This window comes from Scyliorhinus canicula, chromosome 26, assembly GCF_902713615.1.
Source record: "Scyliorhinus canicula chromosome 26, sScyCan1.1, whole genome shotgun sequence".
Classification (NCBI taxonomy): Eukaryota; Metazoa; Chordata; class Chondrichthyes; order Carcharhiniformes; family Scyliorhinidae; genus Scyliorhinus; species Scyliorhinus canicula.
In genome coordinates, this window is record NC_052171.1 from 9,014,868 (window position 1) to 9,035,684 (window position 20,817).

General features: G+C 56.9%; 1 protein-coding gene across 2 annotated transcripts in view; it reads right to left on the reverse strand.

Annotated features, from left to right (window-relative positions):
• The window catches only part of LOC119957384 (metal transporter CNNM4-like), a 33,289-nt gene extending 12,717 nt beyond the window's left edge, over nt 1-20,572 (reverse strand). For both annotated transcript variants that reach the window (XM_038785339.1, XM_038785340.1), the window contains exons 1-4: nt 19,122-20,572; nt 8,939-9,082; nt 7,954-8,091; nt 640-809 (exon numbers count right to left, since the gene is read on the reverse strand). In XM_038785339.1, the coding sequence (XP_038641267.1) occupies nt 640-809; nt 7,954-8,091; nt 8,939-9,082; nt 19,122-20,550 (1,881 nt within the window). In that variant the 5' untranslated portion in view covers nt 20,551-20,572. The remainder of the gene's footprint in view (nt 1-639; nt 810-7,953; nt 8,092-8,938; nt 9,083-19,121) is intronic.
• Nucleotides 20,573-20,817: the final 245 nt, after the last annotated feature.

The window sequence follows — 20,817 nt, forward strand, 5'->3', positions numbered from 1 at the left end:
AAAGGGGGGGGCCGCATTGACGAGGGAGGGGAGGAAGGGCCGAGGGAGGGGGAGGGCGTCAGTGACGAGGGCAGGCGCGGCAGGGCCGAGGGGTGGGGGGCGGCAGGGCCGAGGGAGGGGTGGGGTGGGCGACAGGGCCGCGGGAGGGGGGGGCGGCTGTGACGTGCGAGGGGGGGGGGGGGCGGCAGGGCTGAAGGAGGGGGGGAGCGACAGGGCCATGGGAGGGGGCGGGCGGTAGGGCCGAGGCGACACGGCCGTGGGGTGCGGTAGAGCCGAGGGAGGGGGTAGGGGCAGGGCCAAGGGAGGGGGTAGGGGCAGGGCCGAGGGTTGTGGCGACAGGGCCGTGGGTGCAGCAGGGCCGAGGGAGGGGGGCGACAGGGCCGATAAGGGGGGTGGGGGGGAGAGAGCGACAGGACCGAGGGAGGGGGGGCGACAGGGCCGAGGGAGGGGGCGGCAGGGCCAAGGGAGGGAGGGGCGGCAGGGCCGAGGGAGGGAGGGGCGGCAGGGCGGCAGGCAGAGGGCTTTGGGAGAGGGAAGACCCAAATTCTCATAAGCCATGCTGTGCTGGCTTCATCTCCACAGGTTCAGACAGACTTTCCAGAAAGTGCCAAAAAGAAGCCACAGCGAGAAGCTCCTTACCTGTAAAATGAGGACAAAGTAATCGACAGTCTTTCCACGCACATAAAGATAGTGATCAGCGGCCATCTTGTTGCTCTCGTCGAACTTGATCTCGTTGATGACGTCGGGGTGTTTGAGGAGGCGGAGGAGGATCTTCTCCGATATGTATCCGGCGGAAAAGAGAGTGACCTCTGCAAAGAGCAGAGAGAAGGATCAAATAAAACTCCCTGCCACACACGCGTGACTCAGTTCAGATCTGATGTGTTTGGGCTCGATACTCCGCCAGTGGCCACAATGGGGGTAAATCACATGTGCCCCCACGAGGACCAGCTCCCGTGGTGGTTTCTTCAGTGCCTGTGAACCCTGGCCCCAGTGAGCGTCAGCACTCACAGGAATAACGCCCCTGTGGAAGCCAGTTCCCCAGGGAGATAACGGAAGGAATGGTTGACGGTTTCCACAGAGGGCTAAATAGAAGCAGAGTTGGCCAATGGGGTTGCGTACTTTTGTATGAAGCCCTCATATGGCCAAGTTAGCCGAGCGTGAAGACGCTCTGGGGTCAGTGATATGGAGCTAGCTGCCCAACCTGTAACCCAAAAAAAAATCAGCTCTCACTTTCTCAGTCAACTGTAAAGCAGAAAGAACAGATTTATTTTTTATTTTTTTATAAAAAGCTGACGTATTTTTTTCCAAATCTCCGTTAAGTCAGTCATGCAAAGTACAAACAAGTTTCTGTTCCGGCAATTGTGCCGTGTTTTTCCCACAGTCCAAGACAGACATGACGGGTAATTGCCTGGATCCCTGTAATTAAGTCTTTGCTTGAGGCGGAGTGTGTTCACTGAGCTCATCTGTCTACACAGCTGGAGCAGGACACTGTGCATTTACAGTTATAAACGACTGAAATAAACTTAATCTCTCTCTCACACAATCACACAACGTTCATCTCAATCTCTCACACAATCTCACGGACCAGGACAATGTGCATTTACTGTAATCAACAACAGATGAAACTTTCTCACTCGCGCACACCATCGCTTTCCCGCTCGCGCACGCCATCGCTTTCTCGCTCGCGCACGCCATCGCTTTCCCACTCGCCCACGCCATCGCTTTCTCGCTCGCGCACGCCATCGCTTTCCCGCTCGCCCACGCCATCGCTTTCTCGCTCGCGCACGCCATCGCTTTCTCACTCGCGCACGCCATCGCATTCCCGCTCGCGCACGCCATCGCTTTCTCACTCGCGCACGCCATCGCTTTCTCACTCGCCCACGCCATCGCATTCCCACTCGCGCACCCCATCGCATTCTCACTCGCCCACGCCATCGCTTTCTCACTCGCCCACGCCATCGCATTCCCACTCGCCCACGCCATCGCTTTCTCACTCGCGCACGCCATCGCATTCTCACTCGCCCACGCCATCGCTTTCTCACTCGCCCACGCCATCGCTTTCTCACTCGCCCACGCCATCGCATTCTCACTCGCCCACGCCATCGCATTCCCACTCGCGCACGCCATCGCATTCTCACTCGCCCACGCATTCTCACTCGCCCACGCCATCGCATTCTCACTCGCCCACGCCATCGCATTCTCACTCGCCCACGCCATCGCATTCTCACTCGCCCACGCCATCGCATTCTCACTCGCCCACGCCATCGCTTTCTCACTCGCCCACGCCATCGCATTCTCACTCGCCCACGCCATCGCATTCTCACTCGCGCACGCCATCGCATTCTCACTCGCCCACGCCATCGCATTCTCACTCGCCCACGCCATCGCATTCTCACTCGCCCACGCCATCGCATTCTCACTCGCCCACGCCATCGCTTTCTCGCTCGCGCACGCCATCGCATTCTCACTCGCCCACGCCATCGCATTCTCACTCGCCCACGCCATCGCATTCTCACTAGCTCACGCATTCTCACTCGCGCACATCATCGCATTCTCACTCGCCCACGCCATCGCATTCTCACTCGCGCAAGCCATCGCTTTCTCGCTCGCGCACGCCATCGCTTTCTCGCTCGCGCACGCCATCGCTTTCTCACTCGCGCACGCCATCGCTTTCTCACTCGCGCACGCCATCGCTTTCTCGCTCGCCCACGCCATCGCATTCTCACTCGCCCACGCCATCGCATTCTCACTCGCCCACGCCATCGCATTCTCACTCGCCCACGCCATCGCATTCTCACTCGCCCACGCCATCGCATTCTCACTCGCCCACGCCATCGCATTCTCACTCGCCCACGCCATCGCTTTCTCACTCGCCCACGCCATCGCTTTCTCACTCGCCCACGCCATCGCTTTCTCACTCGCCCACGCCATCGCATTCTCGCTCGCCCACGCCATCGCATTCTCGCTCGCCCACGCCATCGCATTCTCGCTCGCCCACGCCATCGCATTCTCGCTCGCCCACGCCATCGCATTCTCGCTCGCCCACGCCATCGCATTCTCGCTCGCCCACGCCATCGCATTCTCGCTCGCCCACGCCATCGCATTCTCACTCGCCCACGCCATCGCATTCTCACTCGCCCACGCCATCGCATTCTCACTCGCCCACGCCATCGCATTCTCACTCGCCCACGCCATCGCATTCTCACTCGCCCACGCCATCGCATTCTCACTCGCCCACGCCCATCGCATTCTCACTCGCCCACGCCATCGCATTCTCACTCGCCCACGCCATCGCATTCTCGCTCGCCCACGCCATCGCTTTCTCGCTCGCGCACGCCATCGCTTTCCCGCTCGCCCACGCCATCGCTTTCCCACTCGCCCACGCCATCGCTTTCCCACTCGCGCACGCCATCGCATTCCCACTCGCGCACGCCATCGCTTTCTCACTCGCCCACGCCATCGCATTCTCACTCGCCCACGCCATCGCATTCTCACTCGCCCACGCCATCGCATTCTCACTCGCCCACGCCATCGCATTCTCACTCGCCCACGCCATCGCATTCTCACTCGCCCACGCCATCGCATTCTCACTCGCCCACGCCATCGCATTCTCACTCGCCCACGCCATCGCATTCTCACTCGCCCACGCCATCGCTTTCTCGCTCGCGCACGCCATCGCTTTCCCGCTCGCCCACGCCATCGCTTTCCCACTCGCCCACGCCATCGCTTTCTCACTCGCGCACGCCATCGCATTCCCACTCGCGCACGCCATCGCTTTCTCACTCGCCCACGCCATCGCTTTCTCACTCGCCCACGCCATCGCATTCCCACTCGCCCACGCCATCGCATTCCCACTCGCCCACGCCATCGCTTTCTCACTCGCGCACGCCATCGCATTCCCACTCGCCCACGCCATCGCATTCTCACTCGCCCACGCCATCGCATTCTCACTCGCCCACGCCATCGCATTCTCACTCGCCCACGCCATCGCATTCTCACTCGCCCACGCCATCGCTTTCTCACTCGCCCACGCCATCGCATTCTCACTCGCCCACGCCATCGCATTCTCACTCGCCCACGCCATCGCATTCTCACTCGCCCACGCCATCGCATTCTCGCTCGCGCACATCATCGCATTCTCGCTCGCGCACACCATCGCTTTCCCGCTCGCCCACGCCATCGCTTTCTCACTCGCCCACGCCATCGCTTTCTCGCTCGCCATCGCATTCTCACTCGCCCACGCCATCGCATTCTCACTCGCCCACGCCATCGCTTTCCGCTCGCCATCGCATTCTCACTCGCCCCACGCCATCGCATTCTCACTCGCCCACGCCATCGCATTCTCACTCGCCCACGCCATCGCATTCTCGCTCGCCCACGCCATCGCATTCTCACTCGCCCACGCCATCGCATTCTCACTCGCCCACGCCATCGCATTCTCACTCGCCCACGCCATCGCATTCTCACTCGCCCACGCCATCGCATTCTCACTCGCCCACGCCATCGCATTCTCACTCGCCCACGCCATCGCATTCTCACTCGCCCACGCCATCGCATTCTCACTCGCCCACGCCATCGCATTCTCACTCGCCCACGCCATCGCATTCTCACTCGCCCACGCCATCGCATTCTCACTCGCCCACGCCATCGCATTCTCACTCGCCCACGCCATCGCATTCTCACTCGCGCACGCCATCGCATTCTCACTCGCCCACGCCATCGCATTCTCGCTCGCCCACGCCATCGCATTCTCGCTCGCCCACGCCATCGCTTTCTCACTCGCCCACGCCATCGCATTCTCACTCGCCCACGCCATCGCATTCTCACTCGCCCACGCCATCGCATTCTCACTCGCCCACGCCATCGCATTCTCACTCGCCCACGCCATCGCATTCTCACTCGCCCACGCCATCGCATTCTCACTCGCCCACGCCATCGCATTCTCACTCGCCCACGCCATCGCATTCTCACTCGCCCACGCCATCGCATCTCACTCGCCCACGCCATCGCTTTCTCGCTCGCGCACACCATCGCTTTCCCGCTCGCCCACGCCATCGCTTTCTCACTCGCCCACGCCATCGCTTTCTCACTCGCGCACGCCATCGCATTCCCACTCGCGCACGCCATCGCTTTCTCACTCGCCCACGCCATCGCTTTCTCACTCGCCCACGCCATCGCATTCCCACTCGCCCACGCCATCGCATCCCACTCGCCCACGCCATCGCTTTCTCACTCGCGCACGCCATCGCATTCCCACTCGCCCACGCCATCGCATTCTCACTCGCCCACGCCATCGCATTCTCACTCGCCCACGCCATCGCATTCTCACTCGCCCACGCCATCGCATCCCACTCGCCCACGCCATCGCTTTCTCACTCGCCCACGCCATCGCATTCTCACTCGCCCACGCCATCGCATTCTCACTCGCCCACGCCATCGCATTCTCACTCGCCCACGCCATCGCATTCTCGCTCGCGCACTTCATCGCATTCTCGCTCGCGCACACCATCGCTTTCCCGCTCGCCCACGCCATCGCTTTCTCACTCGCCCACGCCATCGCTTTCTCGCTCGCCATCGCATTCTCACTCGCCCACGCCATCGCATTCTCACTCGCCCACGCCATCGCTTTCTCGCTCGCCATCGCATTCTCACTCGCCCACGCCATCGCATTCTCACTCGCCCACGCCATCGCATTCTCACTCGCCCACGCCATCGCATTCTCACTCGCCCACGCCATCGCATTCTCACTCGCCCACGCCATCGCATTCTCACTCGCCCACGCCATCGCATTCTCACTCGCCCACGCCATCGCATTCTCACTCGCCCACGCCATCGCATTCTCACTCGCCCACGCCATCGCATTCTCACTCGCCCACGCCATCGCATTCTCACTCGCCCACGCCATCGCATTCTCACTCGCCCACGCCATCGCATTCTCACTCGCCCACGCCATCGCATTCTCACTCGCCCACGCCATCGCATTCTCACTCGCCCACGCCATCGCATTCTCACTCGCGCACGCCATCGCATTCTCGCTCGCCCACGCCATCGCATTCTCGCTCGCCCACGCCATCGCATTCTCGCTCGCCCACGCCATCGTATTCTCGCTCGCGCACGCCATCGCATTCTCGCTCGCGCACGCCATCGCTTTCTAGCTCGCGCACACCATCGCTTTCTCGCTCGCGCACACCATCGCTTTCTCGCTCGCGCACGCCATCGCATTCTCGCTTGCCCACGCCATCGCATTCTCACTCGCCCACGCCATCGCATTCTCACTCGCCCACGCCATCGCATTCTCACTCGCCCACGCCATCGCATTCTCACTCGCCCACGCCATCGCATTCTCACTCGCCCACGCCATCGCATTCTCACTCGCCCACGCCATCGCATTCTCACTCGCCCACGCCATCGCATTCTCACTCGCCCACGCCATCGCATTCTCACTCGCCCACGCCATCGCATTCTCACTCGCCCACGCCATCGCTTTCTCACTCGCCCACGCCATCGCATTCTCACTCGCCCACGCCATCGCATTCTCACTCGCCCACGCCATCGCATTCTCACTCGCCCACGCCATCGCATTCTCACTCGCCCACGCCATCGCATTCTCACTCGCGCACGCCATCGCATTCTCACTCGCCCACGCCATCGCATTCTCACTCGCCCACGCCATCGCATTCTCACTCGCCCACGCCATCGCATTCTCACTCGCCCACGCCATCGCATTCTCACTCGCCCACGCCATCGCATTCTCACTCGCCCACGCCATCGCATTCTCACTCGCCCACGCCATCGCATTCTCACTCGCCCACGCCATCGCATTCTCACTCGCGCACGCCATCGCATTCTCGCTCGCGCACGCCATCGCTTTCTCACTCGCGCACACCATCGCTTTCTCACTCGCCCACGCCATCGCATTCTCACTCGCCCACGCCATCGCATTCACTCGCGCACGCCATCGCATTCTCACTAGCTCACGCATTCTCACTCGCGCACGCCATCGCATTCGCACTCGCGCACACCATCGCTTTCTCACTCGCGCACACCATCGCAATCTCACTCGCCCGCATTCTCACTCGCGCACGCCATCGCATTCTCACTCGCCCACGCCATCGCATTCTCACTCGTCCACGCCATCGCATTCTCACTCGCGCACGCCATCGCATTCTCACTCGCCCACGCCATCGCATTCTCACTCGCCCACGCCATCGCATTCTCACTCGCCCACGCCATCGCATTCTCACTCGCCCACGCCATCGCATTCTCACTCGCCCACGCCATCGCATTCTCACTCGCCCACGCCATCGCATTCTCACTCGCCCACGCCATCGCATTCTCACTCGCCCACGCCATCGCATTCTCACTCGCCCACGCCATCGCATTCTCACTCGCCCACGCCATCGCTTTCTCACTCGCGCACGCCATCGCATTCTCACTCGCGCACGTCATCGCATTCTCACTCGCGCACGCCATCGCATTCGCAACAGCAAAAGACGCGAGGGCAACAAAGCATCCACATGCACCAGACCCCCCTCTCAAACTGAGTGAATCCACAGCAGAAACAGGCAAACCTCACTCCGATGCCCATCATTAGAGGTATGGGGCTCAGAGGAAGCCATTCGGCCCATGGCACCTGTGCTAGCTCTTTGAAAGAGCCATCCAATTAGTTCCGCTCTCCTCCTCCTTTTCGGTTTCCAGTTACTTCAATCTCCATTTTCCAAAGTCAATGTTGAATCTGCTCCCAGCCCCATTTCAGGCAGCGGGTTCCAGATCACAACACAGCGTGAAGAAATTTCTCCTCATCTCCTCTGGGGTGCTCACAAGAGATTTTGAACTGCAGAACACGGCAGGGGGAAGCACGAGAGGTGTCGACACCTCTCCCTCTCCCCCTCCCCCCCCCCCCCTCCCCCCCAAACAGCTGAGGGGCAGCATCTGGGCACAAGGTTAACTTACCCGTCGACAGGAAGCGGTGTGCGGCCAGCAGCAACTGAGGGGACACCTTGACCTTCACCTCATGGATGGTGGGCTTGAAGGCCGAGAAGTCCCTTTTCTTGCCCGTATGAGCAACCCTCTGCTTGGAGCGATTGTCAGCTGAGGGGGAAAAAAAAGACAAAGGCACGGAGGCAGCTTAGAAATCACTTCACAACTCCCGGCAGCCCGCTGCACCTCAGGCAGGAGCGTCCCATTCTGCAGAGCCGGCATGTTGGAGTCAACGAATTTTCTTGAGGGGGGGGGGGGGGGGGTCATTGGCCTCGGAGGGTGGGTGCAGCACAGATTTACCAGGAGGCTACGGAGAAGGAAAAGTGTTCAATTCTGAGGACAGGCTTGTATTGCCACGAACAATAAACGGTGCCCAAAGTGTTTAAAGGATGCGATCGGGCAGACAAAACCTGAAGTTTGCTTTGGCAGCCGATAGGGCCATGGAATGGAATCCCTAGAGTCCCTACAGTGCGGGAAAGGGCTACTCAGTCCATCAAGTCCGCTCTTGGAAAGAGCCCCTACCTAGGCTCACTCCTCCACCCTACTCCCGTAACCACATGTAACATTTTGGACACGAAGGGGCAATTTAGCGTGGCCAATCCACCCAACTTGCACATCTTTTGGACTGGATGTTGCTGGGCATGATTGAGGGAGTCCAGAACAAGGGGGCAGCAGCGTAAAGTTGAGCTACAGCAGTGATCCCAGGGAGCACTTCATGCAAAAAGATGGTGGAAATCTAAAACTCTTTCCCCCCCCCCCCCCAAAATATGGAACAGGTCAATAGAAAATTTAGAAACAGGCCATTAAACAAGGATAATATGGATGGGGAGCCATGGCAGGTGTGGAGTTAAGGTACAGATCACCTGTTATCCAGTGGGAAATCAGAACTAGAGGGGATGAAAGGACTCCTGCCCGCCCCCCCCCTCCCCACGCACCCCCAAAGATCAAAACAACTCACTGTACAAGTCAGATTCATCAAGGATTTCAGATTTGATGATCTCTTCAATCACGTCCTCGAGAGTGACCAGGCCCAGCACCTCGTAGAAAGGATCGCCCTCCCCTTCGCTGTTCACCTTCTGTACAATCGCCAGGTGTGATTTACCTTGAACACAGGGAGCGGGCAGCATTTAGATAGAAATACACAAATAAAGACAAAGCATACCTCACAAACATAGCAGTAAAATGGAAAAGGGAGGAGTAACGCCGAGCTTTAATTAGACCCAATTCATGTACAGCGTGTGGTTAGATACAGAGTAAAGCTCCCTCTACACTGTCCCCATCAAACACTCCCAGGACAGGTACAGCACGGGGTTAGATACAGAGTAAAGCTCCCTCAACACTGTCCCCATCAAACACTCCCAGGACAGGTACAGCACGGGGTTAGATACCGAGTAAAGCTCCCTCTACACTGTCCCCATCAAACTCTCCTAGGACAGGTACAGCACGGGGTTAGATACAGAGTAAAGCTCCCTCTACACTGCCCCATCAAACACTCCCAGGACAGGTACAGCACGGGGTTAGATACAGAGTAAAGCTCCCTCTACACTGTCGCCATCAAACTCTCCTAGGACAGGTACAGCACGGGGTTAGATACAGAGTAAAGCTCCCTCAACACTGTCCCCATCAAACACTCCCAGGACAGGTACAGCACGGGGTTAGATACCGAGTAAGCTCCCTCTACACTGTCCCCATCAAACTCTCCTAGGACAGGTACAGCACGGGGTTAGATACAGAGTAAAGCTCCCTCTACACTGCCCCATCAAACACTCCCAGGACAGGTACAGCACGGGGTTAGATACAGAGTAAAGCTCCCTCTACACTGTCGTCATCAAACTCTCCTAGGACAGGTACAGCACGGGGTTAGATACAGAGTAAAGCTCCCTCAACACTGTCCCCATCAAACACTCCCAGGACAGGTACAGCACGGGGTTAGATACCGAGTAAAGCTCCCTCTACACTGTCCCCATCAAACTCTCCTAGGACAGGTACAGCACGGGGTTAGATACAGAGTAAAGCTCCCTCTACACTGCCCCATCAAACACTCCCAGGACAGGTACAGCACGGGGTTAGATACAGAGTAAAGCTCCCTCTACACTGTCGCCATCAAACTCTCCTAGGACAGGTACAGCACGGGGTTAGATACAGAGTAATGTGGGTCTGTGTCTGCGATTCCCCCAGACGGTGATGGAATGTGGGTCTGTGTATGCGATTCCCCCAGACGGTGATGGAATGTGGGTCTGTGTCTGTGATTAGCCTCAGACGGTGATGGAATGTGGGTCTGTGTCTGTGACTCCCCCAGACGGTGATGGAATGTGGGTCTGTGTCTGCGTTCCCCCTCCCCCCCACAGACGGTGATGGAATGTGGGTCTGTGTATGCGATTCCCCCAGACGGGGATGGAATGTGGGTCTGGGTCTGTGATTCCCCCAGACGGTGATGGAATGTGGGTCTGTGTCTGCGCTCCCCCCCCCCCCCCCCAAGACGGTGATGGAATGTGGGTCTGTGTATGCGATTCCCCCAGACGGGGATGGAATGTGGATCTATGTCTGTGATTAGCCCCAGACGGTGATGGAATGTGGGTCTGTGTCTGCGTTCCGTTCCCCCCCCCCCCCAGACGGTAATGGAATGTGGGTCTGGGTCTGTGATTCCCCCAGACGGTGATGGAATGTGGGTCTGTGTCTGCGCTCTCCCCCCCCCCCCCGCCCCCAGACGGTGATGGAATGTGGGTCTCTGATTCCCCCAGGCGGTGATGGAATGTGGGTCTGTGATTAGCCCCAGACGGGGATGGAATGTGGGTCTGTGATTAGCCCCAGACGGGGATGGAATGTGGGTCTGTGATTAGCCCCAGACGGGGATGGAATGTGGGTCTGTGATTAGCCCCAGACGGGGATGGAATGTGGGTCTGTGATTAGCCCCAGACGGGGATGGAACGTGGGTCTGTGATTAGCCCCAGACGGGGATGGAATGTGGGTCTGTGATTAGCCCCAGACGGGGATGGAACGTGGGTCTGTGTCTGCGCTCTCCCCCCCCCAGACGGTGATGGAATGTGGGTCTGTGTCTGCGCTCTCTCCCCCCCCCCCCCCAGACGGTGATGGAAAGTGGGTCTGTGTCTGCGCTCTCCCCCCCCCCCCCCCCCCCCCCCCCCAAGACGGTGATGGAATGTGGGTATGTGTCTGCGCTCTCTCTCTCCCCCCCCCCCCAGACGGTGATGGAATGTGGGTCTGTGTCAGCTCTTTGATAAAGCTGTTTGATTATCCCACTCCCTCACTCCTTCTCATCAGTGTCCTTTATTTTTTTACTATTGAAGCAATCATCCCCTAAGTCTGTACATCCCAGATCACAACTTGCACAAACGTATTCTCATCACCGCTCCAGTTCTCGGCTTCATCTTAATTCTGGGTCACTTGCCCAATGACCACCTTGCTATTGGAATCAGTACCTCCTTATTGACTCCATTAAAAACCCACAAAACCTTGCACACCCCTGTCCAATCTCGCCCCACAACCATCCCGTGATCCAAGTGGAGCTCTCGCAGCTTCTGCAGCCTCTAATCTGCCTTCCCCCAAAAAAAGTCAAAACAGGACACCCCCCCCCCCCCCCCCCCACCCCCAAGCCCATGACAGAATTGCTATTCTGCAGAGATGACAGTCTGGTGGTCACCAAACAAGATGGTGTCACTCCCACATAACTCTCTTAAAACTCTCAATTATATGCTGCCACATTGACCCAAATCCTAATGAGGACTTATAATCAGAGCGTAGGCCAGAGGCGGGGGTGGTGGAGGGGGCGAAAGAGAACAGGAGGCAGAGATTAATCGAGAGAGCTGAATGACCTCAGATCATGGGGCGGAATTGGCTCGACTCACAGACCACAGACTGTAAGCGCGGCGGGTGCAGGCACCGCCAGCCAGCTTGATATAGGCCCTCAACACTAAATTTAAATCTTAAATCACAGCGTTCACGCACATCAAATACCAGCTGCTTTCCCCACATTAATGGCCAACCACACAGAAAAACAGTGCCCCTTTCAACTGGCTCTCTGTCTCCCAGTCAGCTCAGTCTGACCATTTTGATCGTCTGCCCCAGTCTCCCGACTTGGCTTCTTGTCAAATTCCTCTGGACCGCATTCCTCTGGCGGGCGAGTGACAACAGAGTCACTACACAAACGTAGCCTGCAGTCAGGGTCTGCTCTCACCCCCTGGGAGGCGCTCAATCTGCGAGCAGACAATTGGGGGCCAAAACAAGGCCTGGCGGGAGAAAGCGAGGAGCAGATGCTATCTGTCAATTATTGCTACCACTGAGCAAATGAGAGAACTCCAGGAACTGCTGCAGGTATCAGAGCAGATTTATAACAATCTCAAAAGCAACAATCACACAGAACTTTACTCTGTATCTAACCCCGTACCTGTCCTGGGAGTGTTTGATGCGATCAGTGTAGAGGGAGCTTTACTCTGTATCTAACCCCGTACCTGTCCTGAGAGTGTTTGATGGGGACAGTGTAGAGGGAGCTTTACTCTGTATCTAACCCCGTGCTGTATCTGTCCTGGGAGTGTTTAATGGGGACAGTGTAGAGGGAGCTTTACTCTGTATCTAACCCCGTGCTGTCCCTGTCCTGGGAGTGTTTAATGGGGACAGTGTAGAGGGAGCTTTACTCTGTATCTAACCCCGTACCTGTCCTGGGAGTGTTTGATGCGGTCAGTGTAGAGGGAGCTTTACTCTGTATCTAACCCCGTGCTGTACCTGTCCTGGGAGTGTTTGATGGGGACAGTGTAGAGGGAGCTTTACTCTGTATCTAACCCCGTGCTGTACCTGTCCTGGGAGTGTTAGATGGGGACAGTGTAGAGGGAGCTTTGTATCAAGCAATGTAAAACTCCCAGAAACAGAAGTCAGATTCACCCGGGAGGCGATGCCACGGTTGATTTAGAACCGGTGGGGTATGAAGCGATGGTGAGTCAGGTCCACCGGCTGCCAAATATCTACCTTAGCTGGGGCCAGGAACCAAACCCTCGCTTAAAAGGGAGGTGCCTTGTGGAGTCCACAATGTTCCGAAGCCCAGGAGCAGCAGAACAGGTTCACAGCGGCTACCAGAGACTGCACCCTCCCTGCTGGCTTCCCATCCTACTGTGTAACAAAGCATCGCTCAGGCACCACAGCTCACCGTAGGATCTCGTGATCCGGCCCCACTCCGCGGGCTGCAAGGCCCCATTTCCCCGCCCAAAGAACGCAAGCCAAACAGAGTCAATTAAAAATCAGATTTGTTGCCACATGGGTGCCAGTAAGACATAGCTGCGTTTCCCTGCGCGACACCAGCGACCACACTTCCCCAAGTACTTCACTAGCTGGGTATCCTGAGGGGGAGCGAAGTGTGATATAAATAACCTGGAAGCAGGCACGTAGGTGAGCCGAGGAACGAGCAGTTACAGCTCATTGATCTTTAAAGCTCTAGATACAAGTATGGCCCTGGGGCTGGTTCAGGTCACCACTCCCAAAACATAATGGGAAGGGAGGTGGGGAATTAAAACCACAGCGGACCAACAACCTTTCAAGGTCGAGCACCACACTCTCAGTCAGTGATGTGGGTTATACAAAGGGAGGTTTTTTTGGGGGGGGGGGGTCGCCTCGCCAGCAAGACACGACAGGAATGCCCCCTCAAGAACTCTGGGAGAGGTCAGATCAGATCGCCTGCCGCACCCTTTTTTTTTAATCGTGGGAATGGCTGAACACGCTTATTCTGGAACGGCAAACTCAGGGGGCCACCCATGAAGCTGTCTCTTGCTGGTGCTCTCCCCTGGATCAGGGAAGCTCAGGGACCAAACTGAAGCTATGTGGTACACACACAGCTTTGGGAGCCCCTCGCGAGCCCGCATTCTGCAGCTTCTCAACGGCAGAGAGTTCGACTGCCCGAGGGAGGCCGGGGTGAACCACTCCGCTCGGAACGGATGACTAAACACTCGAGCGAGTAAACAACTAAAGGGAACAGACCCTAACAACCTTTGTTGTTAGGTTGTTAAATTTGCAGATGATACGAAGATTGGTGGAGTTGTGGATAGTGAGGAGGGCTGTTGTCGGCTTCAAAGAGACATAGATAGAATGCAGAGCTGGGCTGAGAAGTGGCAGATGGAGTTTAACCCTAACAAGTGTGAGGTTGTCCATTTTGGAAGGACAAATCTGAATGCGGAATACAGGGTTAACGGTAGGGTTCTTGGCAATGTGGAGGAGCAAAGAGATCTTGGGGTCTATCTTCATAGATCTTTGAAAGTTGCCACTCAAGTGGATAGAGCTGTGAAGAAGGCCTATGGTGTGCTAGCGTTCATTAACAGAGGGATTGAATTTAAGAGCCGTGAGGTGATTATGCAGCTATACAAAACCTTGGTCAGGCCACATTTGGAGTACTGTGTGCAGTTCTGGTCGCCTCATTTCAGGAAGGATGTGGAAGCTTTGGAAAAGGTGCAAAGGAGATTTACCAGGATGTTGCCTGGAATGGAGAGTAGGTCATACGAGGAAAGGTTGAGGGTGCTAGGCCTTTTCTCATTAGAACGGAGAAGGATGAGGGACGACTTAATAGAGGTTTATAAGATGATTAGGGGAATAGAGTAGACAGTCAGAGACTTTTTCCCCGGTTGGAACACACCATTACAAGAGGACATAAATTTAAGATAAATGGTGGAAGATATAGAGGGGATGTCAGAGGTAGGTTCTTTACCCAGAGAGTAGTGGGGGCATGGAATGCACTGCCTGTGGAAGTAGTTGAGTCGGAAACATTAGGGACCTTCAAGCGGCTATTGGATAGGTACATGGATTAGGGTAGAATAATGGAGTGTAGGTTAACTTCTTAAGGGCAGCACGGTAGCATTGTGGATAGCACAATTGCTTCACAGCTCCAGGGTCCCAAGTTCGATTTCGACTTGGGTCACTGTCTGTGTGGAGTCTGCACATCCTCCCCGTGACTGCGTGGGTTTCCTCCGGGTACTCCGGTTTCCTCCCACAGTCCAAAGATGTGCAGGTTGGGTGGATTGGCCATGAAAAATTGTCCAAAATTCTTAGATTAACCTAGGACAAAAGTTCGGCGCAACATCGTGGGCCGAAGGGCCTGTTCTGTGCTGTATTTCTCTATCTATCTATCTAACAACCAAACTTGGACAGCCCTCTCCGTCAACAGAAAAAGGCCGGGAACACATTTCGCCAGCGTTTCATTTCTTTTTTATAAATTTAGAGTACCCAATTATTTTTTCCAATTAGGGGGCAATTTAACGTGGCCAATCCACCTAACCTGCACATCTTTGGGTTGTGGGGGCGAAACCCACGCAGACACGGGGAGAATGTGCAAACTCCTCACAGACAGTGACCCAGGGCCGGGATTCGAACCCAGGTCCTCAGCGCCGTAGGCAGCAATGCTAACCACTGTGCCACCGTGCTGCCCCAGCGTTTCATTTCTAATGGTGGCTCACTACCTCCTTCTCAAGGGGCAATTAGGAATAAGCAATAAAATGCTGGCCTAACCAGCGACGCACACATCCCAGTGAATGAAAGGACTGGTGCCCCACGGTCTTTGCTTTATTTTTTTGAACCTATTAATAAATTTAGAATAACCAATTCATTTTTTCCAAATTCAGGGGCAATTTAGCGTGGCCAATCCACCTACCCTGTACATTTTTGGGTTGTGGGGTGAGACCCACGCAGACACGGGGAGAATGTGCAAACTCCACACGGACAGCGACCCAGAGCCGGAATTGAACCCGGGTCTTCAGTGCTGTGAGGCAGCGGTGCTAACCACTGCGCCGCCCTTCCTCAAGGTCTTTGCTAACAGGATTCTGCATTCATTAATTTAACAGCTTTGGCCTAATTGCTTTCTGACGGCTGGGCGGTCAGTACCAGTGCCCAAGTCAGGAAACCCAACTGCAGATATTTTGGCTGACGCTCACAGTACAATACCCAGGGAGTGTGGGGGTGGGGCGGGTGTGTGTGTGTGTACGCGCAGAACAGCAAATGCCTTCTTTCTTACTGGGCTAAGTAAACTTCCAGCTCGTCTCGTGTGTTGTCAACAAACACTTCGATGACTAACACAAAAGTGCTGCAAAACTTGCTGACATTGTGAGCATAATTGTTGTGATGCTGCCAACTAAAATCCAGGAACTGAACAGAAAGGCAGGGTGTGTACCCCTGTCAAACTATTTGTATAAACACAGGAAAACAAGGTGTGTGTGTGTGAGAGAGAGAGAGAGAGAGAGAGAGAGAGAGGACGTTCGAGTTCACAGAATCACAGTCAGGGAGGGACACCCTAAAAATCGTTGCCGAGCGCACAAATGCTCTGGACCCGGGATTCTGAAAACATTGGACCTTTATAGTGCGACACTTGGAAAAGCAGTGGTCTTCCCCCATTTTGCGACTTAACTTCTGTCCCCAGGTAGACTCAAACGCCCCTCCCGAAGTACTAACTACAGCGCAAAAAACAAAACAAACGAGAGCCCGTGCTCGATCCCGGCCCTGTGTGGAGTTTGCACATTCTCCCCGTGTCTGCGTGGGTCTCACCCCCACAACCCAAAGTTGCGCAGGGTGGGTGAAATTGCCCCTTAATTGGAAAAGATTTTTTTTTTAAATAAAAAAAAAGAGAAGTCAATCAATTAAATTTCAACATTCCCCACTGATCTCGACAGGGCGCCAAGTTGAATAGTCACTGTTTAGATTGTCCACCTCTAGAAGGAAAAATTAATTCTCAATTCCGAACTGAAAGGGGTACTTTGCTGCTGACTGATTACTCGTACTCAGTGCGCCTACTCCCTATGAGCGTAGTGTGAACAGAAAGATGGCAGGCAGGGCGATCAGCCGCACGCACAGCAGGGAGGCGGCGTGCCCTGCGAAATACACCCCACTCACTGTCGGAGATGGGGGGGGGGGGGGGGGGGGGGGTTGGAGAAATGGATGAGGAGTAATCGGAGAAGGTGTGACACCAGACAGCGTAACTGCGAGCTGTGCATGAATTATGCAGCTTCTTCCATGTCTTCGCTGGCTGAGAATCTATTTCTCAACAGCATGCTCTGATCACTGTTTTCTTTGGTTACAGTAACTTCCTCTTAGTGCCTGGGCACAGACCGTCAGCACAATCCGCCCCCCCCCCCCCCCCCCCCCTCTCTCCCACAAGCATTTGCCTCTCTCATAAACTTCAACTAAGTTAGAACCCCACACAGCAAACCTGGGCAGCAACTGCCGGGAGGTCACCCGACTACGGACACCGTCACAGGATCTGTCCACCTGCTCTATACGAGGGTCAGTAATCCTTCCTCCCCTCCCGGTCTAGCCGGTGGGTAATGTAATCCTCCCTTGATACTTGGAACCTGGCAAAGGATTGGTAAATAATGCCTTATTGCTGCAGGAGCCTTCGACAGCATCCAAAACAATGGTACAGGACACAATGGGGATCGCCAGGCACAGCCCGTCACAAAACAGAGAGGGGGACTTGTGAATAAAACCACCTCTAAATTTTGTGCGTAAACTATTCATCCCGAGAGAGACTTTTTTGGGAGGGAGAAGAAGAGGAGAAAAGAGGGCGATAGAGGGAGGTTTGGAGGCGTCAATATGGGCGTCAAGTGAGTGGGACTTAATGCAAGTTCTGATACACTGCCAGCAGAGTTTAGAGCGAGCTCCGATCTATGAAGATTTGATGAAAGATTGGCCACTGGACGCGGATGGTCACCGGAACTGGTGGTTTGAGCGGGGTTGGGCAGACAAGTTGGAGGGGAGTTGGGCGACATTACAGGACGTGGCCCCCAGGAAGATTTGGAGCCAGCAGCTAAGAGGCAACCCGGTACCCTGCTGGGGCGTGAGGCAGTGATCAAGCACGGGAAGGAAGACACGGAAGGAAGGCTAGGAACGGAGCTGGTGAAGGCCGCCAAAGGCAACGCCGTCCCAGTAATGGGCTGGAGGCACTTCATCCAGGGCTGGTATGTAGGACAAGCAGAGAGCCATCAAGCAGGGTCGTCAGCAGTCTCGACACACCAGGAGTTATGGCAAAGTCTCGGAGAGGTTAGAGGACAATCATTCAGGCTATTCCCTGGACAGATAGGAGCGGGGCTAACAGAGAATGGGCTGTACAATCCTACGTGACCTGCAGTGATCCCCAACGAGAGCATCATCTGCCACAGAAGAACCAAACTGTGAACGGTTAACAAATTAAGCCGAGCACCAAAATATAAACCTGAATATCCGGGGATGAATCATCAGTTCTCTATTCCTCCCTCAACTTTGCTACTGCTTCCTTAAATTGTTGTTCAACTCCTAGAGACACAACCGAGGGTGCGAAGACCCTTCCTTTCTCTTGCTAGCAGTTAGCCCAGGGAAATGAACTACCTGCAGACCTCGGATCCCATTCCCAGCTCACTAACATCTCGGTAGTTTCAGCGACCAGCCATGCAGCACAGGCACTCAAAACTCTACAGGGCAGGGCATGTGAGCGACAAAGCTCCTCAATACCACCCCCGCTCCCTTTTATTTTTAAATATTTCCGATTAAGGGACAAGCTAGCGTGGCATTTCCACCTACCCTACACATCTTTGGGTTGTGGAGGGAGTGACCCACACAGATACGGGAAGAATGTGCAATCTCCACACAGACCGTGATCAAACCTGGGGCCTCGGCACCGCGAGGTAGCATGGCGCCCTGCCCATTTCTTAATTTGTTCATGGGATGCGGGCATCACAGGCTGAGCCAGCATCTGTTGCCCATCCCCAATTGCCCTCGAGGGGGCAGTTAGGAGTCAGCCACGTTGCTGCAGATCAGGAGTAAAGTGTAGGGCAGAATGGGCAAGGACGGCCGACTTCCTTCCCTAAAGAGAATCGGTGAACCAGATGGGCTCTTATTACAGTAAACAATGGGTTTGTGGTCAACGGTAGACATTTTGGAAGGGGCAGCACGGTGGTGCAGTGGGTTAGCCCTGATGCCTCACGGCGACGAGGTCCCAGGTTCGATCCCAGTTCTGGGTCACTGTCGATGTGGAGTTTGCACCCCACAACCCAATCGTCGGAAACAAATGAATTGGTTACTCTAAATTTTAGGGGGGGGGAAAAAAAAGACATTATAGTGTCATTCGACAACCCGAAAAGAAGCTATGGGTTGAGTCGATAGTGCCACAAAATTAGGGGGGTCCTCACCTTTCTTGAACTCCTCGAGCATGGTGTCCAGCCGGGTGTCGTAGAAGACGAAGTGCAGTGGGTGGCTGTAGAACTTGGTGATGGTCTTGAGGGGGACGCAGTCGTCGGGGTCGACGAAGGCCAGGTCCTTGACGTAGAGGATGTCGACGATGTTCGACTTCTCCTGCTCGTAGACGGGGATGCGGGTGTAGCCCGTCTCCATGACCTCGGACATGGTGGAGAAGTCCAGTACGGCGTCGGCCGCCACCATGAAGCAGTCGTGGATGGGCGTCATGACATCCTCCACCGTCTTGCTGCGCAGCTCCAGCGCCCCCTGGACCATGTTGAGCTCGTCGGCCTCCAGGCCGTTGGTGGGGCCCGTCACCCGCAGCATCTCCAGGATGCGCTCGCGGCTGTACACCTTGCCCATCTCAAGGCCCAGGGCGCAGTCCAGCAGCCGGCTGATGGGGTAGGAGAGCGGGAAGGTGACCACCATGAAGAACTTGGTCAGCAGCACGGTGTGGGCGCCCACCGCCAGGCCGTGGCGCGAGCAGAGCGCCTGGGGCACGATCTCGCCCAGGATGACGATGCCCACCGTGGAGGCCACCACGGTCACCCAGCCCGAGCCCAGCAGCCCGTCCAGCAGCACGGTGAGGGTGCTGTTGACCAGCACGTTGCCCAGCAGCAGCGAGCACAGCAGGTAGTTGCCCTGGCGCCGGATGGGCTCGATGGTGCGGGCGTGCCGCCGCTCGCGCTCGTCGCCGCAGTTCTGCACGATGCGCAGCTCGGTGGGGTCCAGCGCCATCAGCCCCAGGTTGAGGCCCGAGAACATGCCCGAGAGCAGCAGCAGGACGGCGGCCAGCGCGACCTCCAGCCAGAGGGGCAGCAGAGGGGTGGGGCGCTCGGCCACGCGCACCCGGCTCCAGGCGCCGGCGTGCAGCAGCCAGCCCGCGCCCGCGCCGCCGCCGCCCGCCGCGCGGCTGCACAGGCCGAACAGCCGCGCGCGCTCGCCCTTGCGCAGCGCCTTCACCCGCACGCTCAGCAGCGCCGAGGTGGGCCGAGCGGCCTGCCCGCCCGCCTGCACCTCCATGTCCTTGCTGCGGTTGGGGCAGGCCCGCCGGCTGCCGTTCTCACTCCCCTCCGCCTCCGCCTCCTCCTCCTCCAGCTCGGCGAAGGCCACCCGCCGCCAGGTCGCGTTGTCCACGCCGCTGCCGAACACCCTCAGCTCCACCGTCTGGTCCTCGGCCAGCCGCAGCTCCTCTCCTCCCCCGCCATCCTCGGCCGCCAGGCCCGACGCCAGCCGCAGGCCGTAGATGCCGCTCACCAGCCCGGCGTCTTGCTGGGCCCGGCAGCCGGCCCGGGAATGCAGCAGTACCAGCAGCGCCCACACCCACCACCACTGACAGCAGCAGCAACAACAGCAGAGGCAGCCCGGCCGCGGCCTCGCCATCTTCTGAGCCGCCCGCCCCGCCGCACCTCCTCCCCTACTCTCCGGCCCCGCCTACTCTCCCCTCCATTGGTCCTCCGCCGCGCGTCAGTCAACTCGGCCCGCCCTCCCATTGGTCTCCAACCCCACCTCTGAGTCATCAACCCGTCCCTCCTCCCTGGCGTCACGATCGGGCCCCCCGATTCCATTGGTCACGCCCGCGTCAATCAATACCGCCACCCGCTTTCATTGGTCGCTCATGAGGCAATCACATCCTCCCGCTTCCATTGG